Genomic DNA, 22,336 nt, shown 5'->3' with positions numbered 1-22,336 from the left:
GCCAAAATCTTTCGAATAGGCTATAGCAGAACAAGCTCACGAGCCAAGCTTGATTGGTTATTTAGAATAGCCGAAGAATAAAATAGGGCATACTACTGGTACTTAATGTATGTAGGTATGTGTCTAAATGTAATATGAATCTAAATCTAAATATGAATCTAAATAGATCATGCAAATGAGAGAGTAACTACTATAAGGTTGTCAATTGAGTAAAAACCAACATTTTCCTCAGACCAGTAAAAGTACCTAAAACGTTGTACAGTACTTGAGTAAATGCACTTAGTCTACTTCCCCCCTCTGGAACACATCAAAGCAAACTGAGTCCGCACTGGATAACAACACCATTGATTGCAAGCATTCCACAACGCCGCTCACATTCCAAATCCAAACCAGAATTCTGCTTACGAGGATAAAACGTTGACCCCATCTAACACCTCAAACAATAGAGGAAAGACAGAAAAAGGGAAGGGGGGGGGGGGGCGGGGGGTTCAGACTATGTACATGGAATTAAAGTAACTCTCAACATTATAGTGAAATTATGCCAAACAAAGATTGCTGAGGTGAGGACTTTATAAGCACACATGCTTCTGTTATTTAATTGCTCATGTTATCCCAAATTACTCTTTTTGTGAAACTGTCACTTCATACCACTCCACGTCAATGATGTAAGGACAGTAACTGTCTTTAACAACAACCAAAAAGGTTTACTTAAAACTGTTATAAGATTCACCTCTCTTTAATCATGGCCACTTTGACTCGGACACTGACTACTGTAGCTTTGTGCCGGTAGTTGCTGCCAATTGATTCCTTCCCACAAACATTTCTGTGTGTTGTCACTGTAATGTATCCTACTGGCTCACCTGCCAGTGAGGACTGAGGAGAGCCTTCGTCCTACTCCTCCCACCCAAAGACTCCCCAGTGACAGGGCTGCCCCATGCAGCCCGTAGTACATACTGTACACCCTCCCCGCCCCTGAACACTGGCCAATTGTGTTCGTATGGGCGCTCGAATCGAACCCCAGACTCTGCAGTCGTGGGCTGGCACTTTACCCGAACACCACCCGAGCATGACCAATTCTACATGACTTTCGGGTGCACGTGTGCCAAAAAGGCCCACCCCTGTGTGTGTGTGTGTGTGTGTGTGTGTGTGTGTGTGTGTGTGTGTGTGTGTGTGTGTGTGTGTGTGTGTGTGCACGCGCGCTGAGTAAGACATCATCGTGTAGAACTAGTCGGCAGCCAGCCCCACATATAAACTCATCCTAATCAGCCACTTACAGAGAGCCAGACGATAAAACTTGCCCACAAAGATCCAACACCTGTTTATTCAGCAACATTTTAGCCTTATAAAGTGGTTGCCAGGCAGCTTTATTGGAGCGTATACTGAGAGAGTAATGTTGTGTGAGACATGCTCTGCTGGAAATTACTCTAAAGCTCGGAACTGGACCAATGATGGTGCTTTTTGTGGCACTAACCATGGGAGGGTGGGCAGACATTAGCCCAAAATAGCAGATCTACAAGCTCACAATGCATTGCCTTGAGAAACATTGTGAGCTGGTAGATCGGATATTTTTGGTGAAGAGATTTTAGGTGTAGACGGAAAACGTGGTCCAGTTCTCTAAAGGCTCATACATAGTCTGGATTTTCGGTGGTGAGGTGACCACCGAACTACAACATGACGTCACGAGCCGCGGTGAAGAGCAAACCACCGCCACCGCTCCAGCCCCTTCTCTCTGTTTTTACTCACCACCGCTCAACGTTATTTCAGCTCCGGTGGTCAGCTCACCACCGGAGTGGTGGTCACCTCACCACCGAAAATCCTGACTATGAATAGGCCTTAAGACTACAAGGGTTTGAGTGGTTGAATGTGCCGTTGAGACAGTGGCTAGTCAAACCTTTTCATGTCAAGGACCACCAAATGAATGTCTGCGTATACTTGGCTGCCGACCCTACGGTAGCAGATCTACAAGCTCACAATGTGTCACATTATGAGCTTGTAGATCGTAGACTTCATTCATTATGCCAACAGTGTGTAACAACCTTAAAAACTTTACACTTTCCTTCACTACAGGGGTGCGTGCGTGCGTGTGCGTTTGCGTGTGTGCCTGCGTGAGCGAGTTCCAGACTTCCTGTTACTTTTCAGGAAGCGTTCCTTTTGTGTGAGGGGTGGAGGGTCACCATCAGTCTGTGAAAGCAAGCAGAGGACGTGATTGGTGGTGGGCATGTGTCTGGTGCAAGTGTGTGTGTGTGTGTGTGTGTGTGTGTGTGTGTGTGGTTGTCCACAATGAGCAAACTTGTCTGTCCTACAACCACATAGTAGGACCGTGATATGAAATTTCAGAACCGCGGTTATGGATGAGCCTCTTCAATAAGTCATGGTCATCCTAGGCTTCACACAGCCTGTACAGCTCAAAGTAGCAGTAATTTAACTCTGCAAGTGTAAAATTGATCCGATGCGATGTGATGTGAGAGTGCAGCCTATAGCCAACGCCAACTCCGGGACTCCTGAGTTTCCTCCCTCCCCTTCCCACCCCTCCCGTCTAGCAATGATCTGAAGTGTTGTTAGCTCCGCTGTCACGCTACAGTGCATCTTGGCAGTGCGGCTCTTGGCCTTTCCTGGCTGTGCACTGGCTTAGCTCTTAGCCTCATCCTTCTCCCTTTGGCCTCATTGACTTGTGGTAGGTCCCTGTACAGGTCCACATTTCTCATGTGGTCCATGTGACACCTATAGTGCCACAACGTGTCGCATTGCGATGCATTGTGAGCTTGGAGATCGCTATTTTCAGAATTTCAGCATGCGACCAAGTGTAAAATCAGCCATTACAACGCCATCAAGGCCCTCCAAAATACATTTTGTCAGACTTAGTTGACTAAAATCACATGATATTTAGTCGAGTAAAACTAGATAAAAAATAAAAGTGTAATAAAGGGGGCAAGCTGAACTGTCAAAATGGGTCAAATAAACTGCAATCCAAGTATATCGATAGACTTGGATTAGGATGTATTATGATACTTCCGCCCATGATGATGATCATTATCGAGGGCCTAATATCGCCATAGATATCGTATCGTTACAGATACCCTAATGCGTGCAGGCGCGCATAATTATAACACACATGCACTTCATGCGCAAGCATGCCAGATAACAGTGTAGTATTAGGTGACTTGAGAACCGTCTAACATTCAATCATATCGCTGTCTGCCTTGGAACAAAAACTCATTTTCACCATGAATCCGCTGTGACGTGGAGGACAGCATTATTATTATTGCACATAAATCACTACTCTGCCCTATCAGGATTGTATTATTTAATGTATGCTGTGTGCGTGCACGCACACACACACACGTGTCATACCTTCATATTTTATAATATTAGAACAATCCACCCCATGTTCATGACATACATTTAGTATGGAAACTAACATACAATTAAAAAAATCACACCCGTGTGAACCGAGTGGTGCAACTCCCCTCTCCCCCCTCCTCTCTCTCTCTCTCTCTCTCCCCCCCTCTCTCTCTCTCTCTCTCTCTCTCTCTCATTAGCAGGCAGCAAGCACGTAGCACTACCCCTCTCTCTGTTTCTGGCGCCCCCTACTGGTATTATTAAGTAACATACTCGTGCTCATGACCGATACATACACGTACAGGGACATTGCTGGTTGTAGGAGTGGTTGCACCACTCAAAAATATACTTTACATGCTGCATATTTTTATTTTATACAATTGCCAACGTCAGTCACTCAGCAATAAAACAAGTTACCAGTAAAAAAAGACAGCAACTTTGTCAGTTTTAATTGACTTGGGACACGGTCACACCTTCACACATTCTACCTCTGAGTACTGAATACTTTTTAATGGGAATGTATGTTTTTGTAGAGTTGGCAATCTACACAAGGCGTCCGGATGTGGTGTGGTTTGTGGGCTTGTAATTGTAGATTGGCTATTTTGTGAATGGGTAGGCTGCAGCCAAATACATACATCAATTTGAGGGTCCTTGGCATGCAAACATTTGAGAACCTCTGACTTTATCAATATAAATGTAAACTTTGTGTGAGAAAGAGTAAAGAGGGACAAGCAATGTGACAAGCATGTGAGAGCTGGAGACACGTGCTTATCCTATCTTTTGCATGTCATTTTGCTGTCAGTGCATGCGTGTGTGTGTGTGTGTGTGTGCGCGTGTCCATATCCTGTGCATTTTCCCAAATTCCCAGCTTTTTTTTTATCAGCGCATTCCATTGTTCTGTCCCCCAGAAAGCCATTCCAGCTCTCAGGGATCGTTTGTTTTTCTGTTTTTCTGTGTCGGTTTGTACAATAAAATCATTATTACCGGTAGTATGAAGTCTCAGAGATTCGCCATCGACTTGTGCAATTGTGCCATATAGTTGTCAACAATTAACCACTTAAACCCCAGAATCCTTACTGTGGGGAAAGCTTTAGTGGAAAATAGCTGATCGACAAGCTCACAACGCGTTGCAGCGCGATGCGTTGTGAGCTTGTCGATCAGCTATTTTCAGCGAAAGCAATAACCGAAAATAGTATAGAGCCCTGATGGACTCAGTTCAACCATAGGGATTAAGTGGTTAAAACCATTCAAAATGACCCACTGTACAGAGGATTCCAGACATATATTCCATGTACCTCGCATAAGCTTCACGGTTTCAACACATTCCAGTCATATTCCATGTACCTTGCATAAGCTTCACTCTATCAAGACATTCCAGCCATATTCCACGTACCTTGCATAAGCTTCACTCTATGAAGACATTCCAAATGTTTTAATTCTGTCTGCTTAAAACAAACAAATTCCACCCAGAGACGAGTTGTGATCTTGTCTAGTCAAGTATTGTTTTTTTTCCTGTATTCAGTTAAGTTGATAACGTATGCTTTATACTTCAATAATTTATTGTCTTTCTCTGTTGTTTTATCAAAGCTGGTTGGTTTTGATAAATAAAGTATTTCTAGCATTACGCCTCCCTGACAGTGTGATTTGTCTTTGTCAAAGAGTGGTGGTTGTTGTTGTTCTTTCGTACACGTAATGAATTCTTATTATGTGTTTATGTTTGCACTGGATGACGTGTCACACTGAAAACATAGAATATAGAAGAGCTCCGTCACTACAACGCTTTCACACCGATGTCCTTTCAATGCATGTCAGTGGTGGAAAAGTACTTTTACTTACTGTAAGTAAAAGTAGCTCAAATACCTCAAGTCTACTAAAAGTAGCTCAAATACCCTGTTACTAGTAAAACATTGTAAGCTTGTAGATCTACTATTTTCAAATGGCCAAAGTATAAAATAGGGCTTGGATGTATGTTAAATGTGTTATTTGTTGCGAACGCAATGAGCACTTACTATGAGACCTAGCAGATCATGTCTGTCTGTGTGTCTGTCTGTGTGTCTGTCCCGCTATACGTCCAAATATGGAGTGTGTTGCATCAGCAATCACTCAGCTCCATATATGGGCACAAAAGGGGCCAGGTCCACATATACAGTAACAGCGGGACAGACACACAGACGGACAGACAGACAGACATGATCTGCAGGGTCTCAGCTGCGTTCGCTTCCCGCATTTGCGCGTCTTACTGGTAATAACAATCTAAATGCAAAGTAACTAGTCACTATAATTGTGGTGGAGTAAAAAAGGTGTTGGAAAAAATGAAATACTCAAGTAAAGTATAAGTCACTCAAAACTGTATACTTACTGTAAGTACAGTACTTGAGTAAAATGTTCTTTATATTCACTGAAAGCTTATGGCCTTGAACTTACACTGCCATGCACCCCACGCTGTGTGAGTGTCACCAGTCACCAAGGGAACTGAAGATTCTTTTGAAACGGAAGAGAAAATAGATTTAAAAATGGCTTCATATCTAGACATCACACTTCTCTCAAGTTTACTGGCACTTCACAAGTAGGTATAGAAAGCAGGGAGTGAAGTTACTTTAGCCTATATACACAATTTTCTTTCGAAAATAGCAAAAGAATAACCCATCTATAAGCTCACAGACGTGTCACATCGCAGCGCGTCGTGAGCTTGTAGATCGAAGATTTTGCATTGACACTACATTATAAACGTAGTGTAACATTAAGACATGGGCTGTGCATCTGACGCATGACGCACGCACATATATCAGAGCCCTACTGTACCTCTCTGGTCATCTTTATCTCTGTATGAATTGAATACTCAGTGCTTCTTGTGTTTTTTAGCACCATTGTATAATTGTACGACTGTACAATTTGCAAACCTTTAATAAAGTATTCAATCAATCAATCAAGTCTCTGCTCTACTTTAATTTCATTCCATTTAATATAATCAAAACAGAGCAACTATGTCAAATTAAATTGTGTAAACAAAAGTTGAAGTCATGTTGCAATGTAGAAAGAACTTAGAAATAATAGTTCTACATGTAGGCAAGGGTAACTTCATATAGCTTTGAAAGCAAATGGTGCAGTCACTTGGAATGAAATATTTTAAGCCAAACAGCAGAAATTATTCAAATGTATTTGAAAATGTATCTCTCACCCTTCTGTTGCCATGGAAACCAGTACAGTATGTAAGGAAAGTGCGTGTGTGCGTTTGTGTGTGCGCGCGACCGTGTGCATGCGTAACTTTATGTCATGATTTAGGCCCTAGAGGCAGTTATACTGTTTTGTTAGATTTGCGATAAAAATCAGTCGCAGTGGAGGAAGAAAAAAAAAAGCTGCAGCAATCCATGATCTAATTCCTACCCTGGACACTCTTTACACCTAATTAGACTGGACAGAGAGAGAGAGAGAGAGAGAGAGAGAACTGCAGGCATTCCATTAACAATTGACACATTGTAAAATCCTCAGTGTGTATCCATTTGTAACTCTGAGATGGACCCCTACGGGTCCATTTGGTTACGTTTGTATACTCTCAGAGTTGAATTAACACTGAGGATTTGACAGTGCTGTTAGAGAACAATGAGAGAGAGAGAGAGAGAGAGAGAGAGAGAGAGAGAGAGAGAGATGGACAGCTGGAGGTGTGGTGGGAAGAGATGGAGGTGAAGAGGAGGGGAGGGGGCGTGAAATCACCGAGGCATGCAGGGACCCAGCCACTGTGATGATGACATGGCCGCACACGCACGCACGCACACGCACACACGCACACACACACACACACACACACACACACACACACACACACACACACACACACACACACACACACACACAATCTGAGTGACTGGGTGGAGCACACTCAGTCTCCTTTGTCGTCAAAAAACCATTCTGTGTCTCTCTGGCTCACTCTAGAACTATATAGTCGTTAGGCGTTCGGGTGGCGTAGTGGAAAAATCATGACCATCACCGCGGAGTTGTGCGTTTGAATCCAGCATGGTGCGTCCGTGTTCGGGGGAGGAAGCCACGTGGGGAGGGCAGAAGCGTAGCGTCCATTGGGCCAATCGGCCACAGGCCCAGTCAATTGAGATCTTTCCCAGTCTAGCTTCTGAAATACTGGGGCAAAAAACAAGAAAAACAACAACAGAGCGCCTTGGCACTAGCAGTAACCTCACGTCACCAGACTTTCCACCTCATCTCGGAGTGACATTGGCTGTTGTTGCCAACGTGTCCCCACTGAGACTGATCGATATAACGACATAACGACTAAATGACAGAGAAAAGGGAGAGAAAAGCAACAAGAAAAGAGACCTATGTTGTTGCATTGCTGTGTGGGGTGTCTGTTTCTGGGGTTTTTCCCCTCCCTTCTGTTTTTGCCAGAACAGTCATTCATTCGCCAGTCAGCTCCACCTCTCACCACCGGTTGGTCCTCCAGTTATCGGCCTACCAATCGTCTCCAATCAGCTTATATTAAAATTGACTGCCACAATTGTTTCAGTCTCTGTCTATTATTTTGCCAAGGGCATTTTAAAGTGAGGTGCCATATTACGGAAATATCCACACGTGAACTTTGCACATCGGGAGTGCATTTTTTCAAGTGTAAAAATGAAGGTTTTAGGAGCCAATGAAAATTGCAGTTATATGAAAATACACACACACACATGCACTATCTTTGTCCGCTTGTCATGTATTCCTCCCATCCGCACCTCTAGGTGTCCCATGCCTCCATCGTTCACACTACATTATGGAACAGCTTTCAGTTAGTTATGAATATTAGATAACCCTGCTGAATAATGGAGGGACGCTAGGTGCACAGTCTACACGCCATAAAGAACAGGGCCACTGACACTTTTGAAATGGTGCAATAAAAATGACATTCACAGGTCCAAAGTATTCCATTAAATAAATTATTGTCTCAAAGTGCACGAGACGGGAGAGAATGAGAGAGAGAGAGAGAGTATCTAATGCACAACTTTGTGCATGTCTTCCTCATCACTGTCACAGACAAGTGAAAGAAAGAAAGAAAAATAAAGAAAACCTATTTTGTGCATGCTGCGTGTGTGCGTGACAGAAATAGTCTCTAGGAACTCTTGGCATGTTCATACTGTAAAGGTGCAAAAACAGGAAACATATGGCGGAAGCATGAGTAGGCTACTGTCATGCGCTTGGTTTAAAAGGATTTACATAAAAACGTCCTTGTGGACTTGTTTCCATTGAGAGCCTACGTATTCAATTCATCAACATCATCATAATAACACCAACAAATCATTATCATCACAATATCAAACACTCTATGTACAAAAAAGGGTGGATGGGGTGGAGTGGGTCAAACTATATCCATCCTTGCTCTAGAAAGCGCCAATGTTTCCATCTAGACCACCGGATAATCATCAAAGACCTCCGAACATTGCGCGTTTTATCCAAACCATGGAGAGCTCTGCAGATTAGGAGTTATTCAGCTTTTTAGTCAGGCTGTAAAATGGGATGCGGACGAGGGCGAGGTTGCGCAACCCGGTCTAGGATCGCTAAAGAAGGAAAGGCCAAGCCAAATTGAAATCAGCGATTTCCGGTTTGATATCAATAATAAAGCTTATCTGACGGAGCAATCCGCCAGGAGCGGAAGGTAAATACAGTCCCTCATGGCGGGGTGTTCCGTCACAAGCAGTAACCCCCCCTACACGCACGCACGCGCACACTTCCTCTGTGCTCCCGAACCGGCAGAGAATGCCCAGACATGATAACCTCCCTGACATTGTTCCACAACTACACAATTCAGACTGTCCGCAGTGTCTGTGAGTGTTTGCTCTGTTCTTATTAAACTGCCAGACAACTATTTTTGTCTGTAGAAAACGGCTGACTCAGCTATGTGCACTTTAACAGTGAAAATACCCTCGGTACACCTTATAGCGAGAAAAGCTACAGTACAAGAGCCTGCCTGCAAGAATGCCTTATTACCTTGTTCATTTCAAATGATTAATGAACACATGTTACTGTCCAAAGTCACTCTATGGTAGTATAACTGTTCTGCCCTTACTATACGTTGGTGTACATTGTGTATGGCTTGGCAGACAGCTAACAAGGTTCCCAATAAAGCTCCAAAGGCAGTGACTTGGTTTGGGTTCTTTAGTGAAGAATACATTGTAAAACTGCAATACAGAAAAAATATAAACACAACATTGGTGTCATATACTGTAAAATAATAAACCAAACATAGTTATTGTATCCAACACTCTTCAACATATATATCAACGAATTAGCAAAAACGTTAGAACAGTCTACAGCTCCAGGCATCCCCTTGGCAAACACAGAAATCAAATGCTTACTTTACGCAGATGACCTGCTGCTGCTGTCCCCAACCAAGGAAGGACTACAGCAGCAACTTGATCTCCTACACAAATTCTCCCAGACATGGGCCCTGACAGTGAACCTAACAAAGACTAAAATCATGATATTTCAAAAAAGGCCCAGCCGCCAAAACCACCAATTTTTCCTAAATACAATCCCACTAGAACAAACTATAAAAAAAAAAACTATACCTACCTTGGCCTAAACATCAGCAGCACAGGGAACTACAACCAAGCTGTAAAGGACCTGAGAGACAAGGCAAGAAGGGCATTCTATGCCATCAAAAGAAACATCAAAATAGACATCCCAATTAAAACCTGGCTTAAAATACTGGACTCGGTGATAGAACCAATTTCCCTCTATGGTTGCGAGAACTGGGGACCATTAGCAAACCATGACCTGGAAAAATGGGATAAACACCAAACCGAGACCCTACACACAGAATTCTGCAAATCCATTCTCCGTACCCAGCGAAAAACACCAAATAATGCATGCAGGGCAGAATTAGGACGATACCCACTCATAATCAAAATAAAAAAGAGAGCACTTAAGTTCTACAACCACCTAAAAGAAAGTGACCTAGATGCACTCCATAACAAGGCACTCACACACAGTGAAACTCTAGAGAGATGCCCCCTCAGCCAGCTGGCCCTGGAACTCCGGGCACAAACACAAACAGAGCCACGAGATAGAAAACCCATTGGACTAAACCAAATTATAAAACAGCAAAGGGAAAACTATCTGACACATTGGAAAGAAGCAACACAAAAGCAGAGTAAACTAGAATGCTATCTGGCCCTAAACAGAGAATACACAGTGACAGTGGCAGAATACCTGAGCACCGTGACCGACCCAAAACAAAGAAAAATCTTAACTAGGTACAGACTCAGTGAGCACAGTCTCGCAATCGAGAAAGGCCGTCATAGGCAGACCTGTATCCCGAGAGAAGACAGACTATGCACCCACTGCACACTAAACGAAGTGGAAACCGAGCTACACTTCCTAACCATCTGTCCATTGTACCAAGACATCAGAGACACATACTTCCCACAGATTACAACCACACACGGAGATTTTGAAAACATGACCAATGACAAAAAACTCCCATACCTGCTGGGCGAAGTACAACAATGTGCGAACACAGCAGCAAGATTTGTGAGTTGCTGTGATAGGAGAAGGATATCAAATGGAACACAACCACCTTAAAGACTAATCATTGTGTATATTCCTGCACTATACCTGCACCGAGTTATCTTGGTACACAGAAGTTGATCTATTGAAGATTCTGACCTTCAAAGTACATCATTTTTGTTTTGATTGTATTGCTGTATTGTTGTATTGTTCTTTCTGCTTTGGCAATGTAAACGTATGTTTTCTCATGCCAATAAAGCCCTTTGAATTGAATTGAATTGTATGCATCATACAAGATTATAAAAAGAACATGTAAATTGCTTTAAGAGCCAAGAAGTTTAACAAAAAACACAAACTTACAGACTTATCCTGTCCAAGGCCTGATAGAAAGGGTTAACTCAACATGTAGTGAGTGAGCTCTTGACAGTGTGCTGGCTTGAACTGAACTGACTCTGACCAAACTAATCACCTCATAACTACCCTTGTGAAGCTACCAGGTGAGGAGAATTACTAATTAAGCAAAAGAACATTGGTCTCCATTACACATATAGGGCCTACTAGGTGAAAGGTGAACTACCTAGAAAAGTAAACAGCACAATAACAGTCTGACCTGCTGTAGAACGGTACGTTTTAACCTTCAGCAAAAAACCATTGTATTGCATTGAGACCATCTGGATTGGCTATTCATAAAGAGATTTGATGTCCTGGACCCCCTGTTGAAGACCCCTGGGGGACCCCAACAAAAGTGCTGGAGCCCTAATTCAGCTATCCTTTGACGATTTTTCAATTCATCAAGTAGGCTATATACACAAAAACATGTACAGTGTGGGGGAAAAAGGGGGGACTTTGACTTTTTTACAGGGGCCAGTTTCGAGTTGCAGCCATCCGTAGGTGCTCTTTGAGATCGGTTTTGAAGGAGTAAGGATTCACATTTATGTGAAAATCAAGATTCATATGTATTCATGCAGCAGGACTCGACACGCCATCACACATCACATTTTCGTTCAAAGGACGTAATTGAAATTGGATTTTTATGGTCTTTTGATATAAAGATACACACAAATTGGAAAAAAATTCCCATTGTTTTGGCATCCATTGTTAGGTATGCCCATATCTTTCAACTTTAAACACTCTCTTTAATGGTTTGACTATAACGGAAGGTCAGACTAATGACATCACCTCAGTTCTAAGTGTCTTTGCTGTGGCGGTACGTGTGTGTCACTGTATTTCTGTTTCACTGTGACTGTTTGTCTCTCAATAGGGAGTGTGAAATCGTGTCGGGATGAGTCATCCTAAATGATGTCATTATAATGGCTGACTTTGTTCTCTTCTCCTTGTCTGACTCAACACAATGAGACATGTCTTCCTCCGTTATTGCTTTCTTTAAATTAATCCCCCTGTCTTTTTCCTCTCACACCCTTTAGCCTTTAACATTGCTTGTTGTTTTTGTTCTCTCTGCAGATTTGCTCTCCCCAGGAGATGCAAGCATACAATGTTCTTTATAAGCTTCTTTTCTCCGCTCTCTTTTAATCATAGGCCTATCATTGTATTCTCCTATTTCTCTCCATCTGCTTTTTCTTTGTTTTTATGCACACATTTCTTTCCCCCCATGTGTTGTTTACATTTAACTCCTACAACCATCCGCCTTTTACAACCAAAGAAATGTTGCTCCTATGTTAGCTGTGTCCATTTAAGGTTTGCTTAACCAATGTAAGTCTTCAAGAGACAATTAAGTGTCCTGCTCCTTCTAGAGTTGAAAGAGAAGCAATTGTATTCTCTCATTTAGGAATATTCACATAATCACATTATGTTCTCTTTTAGAAATATTCACATAGTCACAAACAATTGATTCTCCATATGTCTCCTTTACTTGTTCAATCCACAAAAGTACTCTGATCCGTTCCCTCTTGCTCTCTCTCGCCCGCTCGCTTGCGTTCTCTCTCGCCCGCCCGCTTGCTTGCACGCTCTCTCTCTCTCTCTCTCTCTCTCAAATAGCTTCATTTTCAGTCCTAACGTGAATCATCTTTAGCATTTAAATCCTTTATCACATTTCTGTTTTGTCAGCTAAAAAAAAAAGGTTATTTGATTTCTTTCACTTAGTTTTAATCTCTCTCTCTCTCTCTCTCTGCTGGTTTGTTTCCACAAAGCATCCAGGATGCAGGGTTGGTAGAGTGCAGTGAATAAACTCTATAGATAATGGGGTGGAATGGATGCATTTCATTTGTTCACTACACCACACACTCCGGAGTGTTCATTTAGCTCTGGAAGATTTACACAAACACAAGATTTAACAGTTTACATTCAAACACAATGCCGTCTCCAAATGGTTATTTCCTTCCTTCAGTAATTTCCCTTTTCACTCCCTCCTTCCCTCTCTGTCTTCTGTTCTCAATACGTAATGCCTTATTCATTGGGGCTCTTGGTTTGACCCATACAGTTCCATTTTGGTTCTGTTTGTACACAAATAGATGCAAACAAATCATATGAAAATGTCTCTGGGGCACCGCCCGTGTGTAGAGACCGGATGTCGGCCTGTTGGCTAATTTGTCCGTAGGTTCTTGTTTTACACCACTGGCTACTACTAGTAGGGCGGGGCGGCCGGGCTTTCTCACATTCGAGAAACCATATTCTGGTAGCATGCCTCGCTTGTCCTTATAATCCCAACCCACACCTCCTGGTATTGATTCCTGCTGCTGCCACTATTTTACCTGTGGACTATTGCTGATAAAGTAGGTTAGGGTTAAGGTTAGGTTTAGGCATAGTTTTTGTGAGGTTAGTGTTCAGGGACGGATTGGTGAATTATTTCAGACACCACTGGACAGGCCCGGATTACCGATGGAACTTTGTGGAGCTTAAGTGCGAGACTATTTCAAATAGGTACAGCTGCTGCTTCCATCGAAACTGTATTCATAATCATTGATTTCAATGTAACGCAATACAGGAACCCCAGCTAGTGTTTTTTGGTCGTCCAATAGTTCCTTAACCACTTTTCTTTTTAACCTTTATTTAACCATGTAAAAAACACATTGAGACTAAAGTCTCTTTTACAAGAGGGGGAGAGGAGACTCAAACATATCAGATCTATACAGCGTCGGGGAGGAGCCTTATAACTCTATGGGCGCAGCAGAGATAGTGCTGGCGGTGCGCTGAACGCATAAAATGTGATATATAAATACATTTGACTTCAATTAGATGTGGTTTCAAGCAACATGTATAACTTCTATGGACAGTACGGCTTGGGCCTTCCTCGTTATGTAGACTGTATAACTTGGCAGTAAGTATTATAAATACCTTCCTTCCATCAAAACTCTGGAGACTGTTCTCTCCTTAGTCATCAGGTATATTGACCGAAAGCAGACAAAAAGTCATAATCAAAAACTGTAAACAACTTCCATGTAATAACATATGCATTGCAAAATGAACAATAAAGCACAAGCGCACAATGCATTTCACATGCCTTTGACTTGTAATTTGAAATGTTGACTATAAAGTTGAACCTTTTACGATATAGCCTATTGTTGTTACTGCGATGGCGATACATTTTTGATTATTGTGCAGCCCTAATAGAATGTATGAAATATTTGTAGGCCTATATGTGAAATATGAAATGCATTGCTTGCTATAGTTTGACTCGAGGGCATTATGCATGGTTTTGCAGTAGGCACTGTATACTGTATGTATAAAGATGATGAAGTCTGTGAGGAAGAGTGCATTAACTAACCCATGGCTTAGTTAATATGGAGTCATACGTTATGCAACATCAGAAATGGCTGACATGATATCTAAAGTCCACATGGGATCCGTATTTTGAATCACATTCTTATTTGTGGTACTGTACTGTATTGGCCTGACACTGCCCAGCACAATGGTGTGCTGTGACAGAAGTCTATTTTAACCACTATTTTAACGAACCACATCTCTAGATATTTTTTGACTATACTGTATATAGTTTGACTTGCCAATTGGTGTGCCTTTTCAAATGTTTGAAAACCACTTTTTGATAAATGCCGGCTCACATCAGTGCATTAAATAATTGGAGACATTTGCTGTGCTGAAGCTTCTGTTCCAATCTACACATGGTCAGTAGAGTAGACACACACACACACACACACACACACACACACACACACACGCGCGCGCGCACACATCCCATCTATGAGAATAATACAGCCAATCCCTGTAGAAAATTACAATATTCAAACCTGGATGAAAGGTTTTTCCATCAATGAACACCATTAACTCTAACGACAGTCCCTCATCAAAGCCCACCCTGTCCTAGCTGTCTAGCAGAGACCCTGTATCTCCATATTTCAACATATTATGTTTTTTACTTTTTTCGTAAATCAAACTCCATCATACAAGTGCTGATCCAAAATCTCACAATGTCCCGCGATATGTCACGTTGCGAGCTTGTAGATTTCATTATTTTAATGGTTAATTTGAATAATTAAAAAGAAAAAACTTTTGGACTTGCAAGGTTTTCACCCGACAGCGACAGTATTCTACAGATCCATGGGCTCAAACGGCTGAACATTTATCAAAACCTTTCGACGTGACAGTGAATGATTTAGTGGCATGTCACAATGTACTCTTTGCTCAGGTCACGCGCACGCACGCACACACACACGCACACACACACACACACACACACACACAGTGTCTAAATGCTTTACTTTTCACATTTTCCCCCCATAGATTACTGTGTGCACAGATGTGTGCATGTATTACTGTAGTAATACATGCACACGTGTGTGTGTGTGTGTGTGGGTTTGTGTGTGTGTGTGTGTCAGAGAGAGTGAGAGAGCAGGACAGTGTGTGGGTGATCAATGGTTTGTCTAAGGTTGGCATACTTGGTGGGGAGGGGGGGCAGTGGTCGTAAATCCACCCAGCCGTAACCACGGTGATTTGCGGGTTCGGAGAAACCATAAACATGGGAACTGAGCGGACCGCTACCCTCAGAGGAGGGCGAATAAATGCCGAGTGTGTCTGTGTGTGTGGCACTACGTGTGTGTGTGTGTGTGAGAGAGAGAGAGAGAGAGAGAGAGAGAGACTGAGAGACAGAGAGAGGATGCTTGTGCCAGTGCGTTGTCTCAAGGGCACCTCGTTGGCAGAGATTAAAAGCGATTGGCTGACGCGGTCCGAGTGGCCATTTATCTGAGCCTGCTCCATTGGCTGTGGCGGCGGCGCAAGCGGGCGGGATTAGCACGCGGCCACTCAGTTACCCTGCTGTCATAGACTCTAATCCAGAACATTCCTCAACATTAGATGAAGCTCACCGCCAGCGCTGAGGAGCCTCCGGAGGCCCTCGAGGGGCCACTGTGTGCTCCGTGGCTCCATGCCTCATCGCGTCCTTGTCACCGTCGACTGTCCCTCTGCTCTGCAGGATCTCTGGTCAAACAGAACCAAGAAGTCAAGAGATTCAAGCCGAAGACGATTTTAAATGTAGGCATTTAGGAATGAAGGAATAGCCAGCACACAAGAAATGTCCCTTTCACATGGTTTATTTACCTCTGACAGACAACGGATGCGTTTCGGCCTTGCTCCATTCTATCAGTCAAACGGCCTAGTTTAACAATTCTATCAATCGAACGGCTGCGTTTTACAATTCTATCAGTCGAACGGCCACATTTTACAATTCTATCAGTCGAACGGCCGCGTTTTACAATTCTATCAATCTAACGGCCTTGTTTTACAATTCTATCAGTGGAATGGCCACGTTTTACAAAAGCCATTAGTAATTGTAAATATCTAGTACAAACAGTTCATTCCATTTCTCGTTATGCATCCTGGCACAACATACTGTAGCTCCACATACTGTAATATGCTTAGAAATGTTGGGATCTTTTGGGTGCAGTATGGGGGACACGCTGTAGGGGGAGCTAATGCATCTAAACCAGGTACTAAACTCATTTTGGACCAAAAGTGAGGACCTTTTAGAAAATCTGTGGATAGCATCTATATAGCAATTTCAGAAAAAAAATAAAGTGAGCTAAATGTCCTCACTTCCCAAAAATGTCCTCACGCTGTTTAAAAACTCCCTCCGGTCCTCACTACGGCGCGCGCGCACACGCACATTTCAAAGTTTCCAGATACAGTATGGCCTCACTCAGACGTAAGACACATTGTGCCTTGCATGTTGAGAGTGTCATGGCCGCCTCAATGCATTTCCAATGGGAGTCACATGGTTTGAAGACACAACCTTGTTGCATGGGGGGAGGGCAGAAGACAGCCATACAACAATATTGTGTCATGAAACCATGTGACTCCCATTGGAAATGCATTGAGGCGGCCATAACACACAGAAGACCCAGGACACAAGTGTGTCTTGCGTGTGTCTTACGTGTGAGTGAGGCCTATGCGCACGCACGCACAACAAAACACAAACAGAAAACGTCAGTCTGCTGAGTGATTGAAAATATTCTAGCTCTCGTATGGAATACATTAACAATCTTACAGGCTACTGCACACATTAAAACATCAAATTGACACACACACATTATAATTAGTCATAATTTACAATGGTGTCACACACATAACTAATCAATCTACAAGCTCACGATGTGCCATGACGTCACAGAGTGTGAGCTTGCAGATCTACTATTTTGAGTATAGTATTTAAAAAAAAGACAAACTAAGAAGAAATCATTTTTTCTATTTGATTCAAATTAATTACATTTTTTAAATGATTACATTTATTAGTCAGATTAGATTCTTCCTATCTTTAAAAGTATCTTCTAGCTTCGTCACTTTTAAATTAAAAATAAACAAAAAAGGTTGAATAGAGCCTGGAGCGCTCTATTCAACCTTTAACAGTAGAGATGTGGGAATTCTTTGGTAAATACAGCACAGGTTCAGCGAGGCAATTAGATAGATTTCCTTAACAATGACCCTCAGCAAATAATGTATCTTTCTTTTATCATCTCCCACAGGGCCAATTCAATCATTAGCCCCTAATTAAGGTTTTACATAATGGCCTTTAGCCCGCCAGATCTCTGTAAAGATGGTGAAATGCGCTGCAGGCGCTATCTGAAAGTTCAGTATGGTTCACTTCATATGATGATGATGCACTGTAATCCTTCTACTGTCTGTACCACCATGTGTCAGTGGTGGAAAGTAACTAAGTACATTTACTCAAGTAGGCTACTATTCTTAAAGGACGACTTCGCCCATTTTCAATTATCTTCATATAATTGGTCCTTAATAATTATAAGATAGCTCAAACTAGTGCTGGTTGTCCGAGTTTGAACCCGGCACAGTGGTGTCCGATTAGAACTTAACCAGGATGCCAAAGCTTTTTACACAGAAAAGCCAGACATCGCTGGGAATATCCGGGTTGCAAGGCCAAATATCCTGTCGTGAGAAGTGTAGCAAATGCTGCTAACCTCTCCTACTCTCAAGTAACTATAAGTTGCATTCAGAGCTGAATTATTAGGTCGCTGAGCATGTTGACAGACTCGGCCAAATTTCACGTAATGATTTAAATATACTATCATGCCTTAATCTCGCTGCATTGTGTCGTGGTGTTAATTTATAATAATGTAGGCTACTGTATATTGATCACATGAACGCCAAACACAGAATAGCCTAATAAGTCTTACCAGTTGATGAGGAAACAGCTGTATGCTTTTCCTATTCATTCAAAAACGCATTAACACTCAGTAAATAAAGGCAAAACTCTGGTCCGGTATAGATTAAATCTGATGTGTTCATGTCCATTATTCCATTTGCTTTCCAAATCCAATGTAGTGGGACAGTGGAGGGCAGGGAATCAATCACCCCAGTAATCAATAAACCTCTGATGAAAATTATTGGATTTTATTTTTACCTCTGCAAAAGGTGCAGTGTGCAATTCATCAGTAGAAAAGGCTTTTTAATAGCATTTGGTCATGAGGTTGAACTGTAAAAAATACTTCTTTCTCATTATACGTGAAAGGAACTTTATTAACATCAGTTATTAAAGTTCAGCAAGGAGTGAAGGAATTGCGTGCCAAAATAAGTTGGCAAGTTGACAAGTGTCTATGCGGTGCTTCCCGACCTGGTTCTGACCGTTTGGTTTACATATAACTCTATGGTACAGACATGCTGTTCGCTTGAAGATCTGTCTGAAGTCAGTTAACATTGCGAGAGACTTGCTTGTCAAAATCAGCTGATCAACAATTAAGTTGATCATGCGGTGCGATGCGTCGCGGAACACGGCATTCCCCGTTGTAAGCTTGTGCATTTAGCAGGCTGTGGTATGACGTTTTTCACCCAAGATGAGAGATTTCCTGTTGCCTTATATGGCGTGAAATGAGCATGGATGTTCTACTACACCAGGCGAATCGCTTGGGAAAGAGGCTAAATGAGATACACCTGCGATACGCACAAATTAAGCCAGGATTTCTATTCCTGGGAAGTTAAAAGGTCCTGAACGTATATGTATACTACATTCTAAAATGACACAAATGCTTGCCTGGTTTCAATGGGATAAGCCATTTCCACATGGGATAGTTCAGTGGTTATTTTCAGAGTTGTATAGGCCTATGTCAGATGTGAGTTTTCGGCCCAGAGGCTTGGCACTGTGTTGTTCTGTCAACAACACTCTCAGGGGCTCTTGGCTCTCTGGCAGAAAATAATTCATGGACAGCCTTTGATGTATGAACACAATTTCCAGTAAACATGACTGTTGGCCACCCAACGGCCGGTGGTTGACAGTATGTTTACTTGTACAATGTACATGTACTCTACTTAAAACTGTCTAAGGCATTTCATTTAATTTAGCACAGAACAGGTGCCAAAACACCAGTAGATGAACAACAATTTTCAGCCGCTAGCATGCATACTATACATCACATATTGAACGACTTTGAATTTTGAATTAGTTCAGTTGGTTTGAGCCTGAATCCTGCACTTTGTTTTGAAATATTTACTAGTTTAGACCCCGTTTGATTTTTTTGTGCCGGCAAAAAAAATATAGAATTTTTAGGAGGTTGAAACAGCAAAGATTAAGTGAAACCCCCTTCCAGAGTGGATATCTTTCAATATCAAAACGTGTGTCGTCATGGCTCATGTATGAGCGAAAAGAGGGACAAGTAAACAGCTGTGATAGTAAGTAGTACGGAAGTAGTTCTATGCACACGTGACTGGTCTATCTGGCAGTGCATCTCAACGCCACCTAGCATGCGCACTACAGCATTTTCAATCACTTTGGCCTTTGTGTAAACGCAAAATTAAAAAATAGAACGCAAGGGCACTTAAAGTTGACTTTGTAGTTTTCTGTTCTGATTGTAACCGTGTAAAAGCTGCATAAAGTGTGACACAACATTTACATGTACAAACACCTGCCATAAATCAAACTGGTTGGATTTAATCAAGACTATCATTAATCAACATGGTTATAAGTGACTAAAAAGAGACAGCGCAAGCTTGTTCCTGAAAAGTGACGGTATCGGACATACAAGGTTTCCACCCGACAGCGGCAGCAGGCTTGTTGCGGTACAAACTGCAGGGCCTTCGCTGCCTGTGTCTATTCCATTCTCTCTCTTTCATTGTGGTGACCCGGAGGGGCTGTGTGTTCTGCTCAAATCCAATCCTCTCCCTTTTAAAACCTGCTGTTCCATTTCAGGCCCATTTTGTCACACTGCAGTGCACTGCACAATACCTGCCCCTCCTCCCTCCACTCCATCTCCAGCACGCGCACACCCACTCACACACTTGTGAGGACATCAAATTAAAGGACTGCATCGGATACAGTCAGAAATAGCTGCAAATAGCCGGAAAAGTAGGAGGCTTAAGTCTAACTCCCAAAATCATTCTTCACCATTAAACAATCATTTCTCATATCTCAAATTGTAGGTCTACTACACATGTGGAGTATAGTAATGTAAGTACTGTACACACACACACACACACACACACACACACTAGTGACTAGTGTTACCTGCTTAGGCAAAGCCACACAGCCTGTTGTAGCCCTGTGGACATCCATCAAAGCCTCAGTGATTCTTCTCAGCCTTTAGAAACTCAAAACCAATCACACAGAGTGTGTGTGTGTGTGTGTGTGTGTGTGTGTGTGTGTGTGTGTGTGTGTGTGTGTGTGTGTGTGTGTGTGTGCATGCATGCGTGAGTGTGTGCGCGTGAATGTGTGCATGCGTGAGTGGCTGTGTACGTGTGTGCGTGCGTGCGTAGGAGACAGAGAAGGACAGGCGCAGTGTGTGTGAACTTATACGAAGCCATTTCACGCCTTTAAAGGCCATTTGAATTGGATTGCAGGAGGAGAATGGAAGCTTGCACCACTTACACACTTTAATGAGGGCCAGGGAGGGAATCACATATAAAAGAGTTCAGCAGCAAGAACACATTAAACAAAATGATGGCCTAAACACACTTATTTTTCAATAGAATAAATACAATACAAAAAACGACATTGAAGTCAGATTCAGTCCATCAACTTGCGTAGCGGTGTGACACTGATGGAGCATAAATTAGGCATCTCCACAAATTGTAATACATCTTATACTATTCTGTCTTCAAGCTATAAAATACCCTCAGATGTCCCAGATGTCTCTGTAGCCTCTGTTCCAAATGTGTTGCCCCATCCATGCCATAAGATGGAACCAAATGGACCCTTATGGGTCTAATTGGTTCCATTTGTACACTCTCAGAGTTACATCATTCAGTGTCCAGTACACTCTCAGAGTTACAGACCTTTCAGAGTCCAGTTGGTTCCTATACACGTTCCCCACCAACAGCTCCATCACTGTTGTTTGAGGAAGAGAGCAGCCCCGGTCTGGATCCACTGGCTGGAGTTGGAGCCGCAGGGCAGGGAGACGTGAGTCACCACCCTGGTCCTCTCTGAGCTGGTGTACACCGGCAGCCAGATGCTGTCCTCTGCAGCACTGGAGTCAACGCTGGAGCTCTGGAAGAAGATGTGGAACGTGTCAAGCATAAAGGCACACGCACGCACATACACATGCACACACAGACACAAACACAATGGATTGGAAAAAGACCACAGCAAGAGCAAGGACAATGTGGCAGAAACATAGGCTAAAAAACAATTGGTTGAAATTCAGCTGTGCTGAAATGAGCATGACAGCACACCTACCCGTTAGAAGATTTGAGAACAGATCAATCACATTAGAAATATCATCAGTTGTGCTGATTAGTGATTAGACAGAGTTTTGTCAGAGCAGCATCATTGTTGGCTTAGGAATGGAGCAAAAAGGGTTATTATGGTGGTACTTGGAGAGTACTTGGGGGTAGGACCACTACCAGTTGACCTGATCTCATGGTCGGGGGGGTAGGACCAAGGGATTTGGGATTTGTTTATAAACATTTTGGTATTTGTTTATAAACATTTGTGATTTGTTTATAAACATTTGGGATTTGTTTATAAACATTTGTGATTTGTTTATAAACATTTTGGGATTTGTTTATAAACATTTGGGATTTGTTTACAAACATTTGGGATTTGTTTATAAACATTTGGGATTTGTAAGTCTCATGGGGGGGGGGTAGGACCACT

The 22,336-nt window shown here is 42.5% G+C and overlaps 1 protein-coding gene and 1 long non-coding RNA gene across 3 annotated transcripts in view; both read right to left on the bottom strand.

Annotated features, from left to right (window-relative positions):
* Positions 1-1,862: 1,862 nt before the first annotated feature.
* On the bottom strand, positions 1,863-5,008 carry LOC308320753. 2 transcript variants are annotated; one of them, XR_013964558.1, is made up of 4 exons: positions 4,733-5,008; positions 4,584-4,683; positions 2,689-4,395; positions 1,863-2,646 (listed from the first exon to the last, which is right to left on the bottom strand). It is a non-coding gene; the product is annotated as an uncharacterized lncRNA (long non-coding RNA). The 2 variants fall into 2 exon arrangements; XR_013964557.1 differs by having other exon boundaries at positions 4,584-5,008.
* A 15,910-nt stretch (positions 5,009-20,918) lies between these two features.
* dync2h1 (dynein cytoplasmic 2 heavy chain 1) overlaps positions 20,919-22,336 on the bottom strand; it is a 268,404-nt gene continuing 266,986 nt past the window's right edge. Inside the window, exon 97 of the mRNA XM_080771399.1 lies at positions 20,919-21,727. Coding sequence (XP_080627525.1) covers positions 21,566-21,727 — 162 coding nt within the window. The 3' untranslated portion in view covers positions 20,919-21,565. The remainder of the gene's footprint in view (positions 21,728-22,336) is intronic.

This window comes from Protomyctophum bolini (assembly GCF_963924005.1).
Source record: "Protomyctophum bolini genome assembly, chromosome: 9".
In the NCBI taxonomy this organism is placed as follows: domain Eukaryota; kingdom Metazoa; phylum Chordata; class Actinopteri; order Myctophiformes; family Myctophidae; genus Protomyctophum; species Protomyctophum bolini.
Note: the sequence above shows the minus strand (reverse complement) of the source record. Positions and strands in the feature narration are given on the sequence as shown.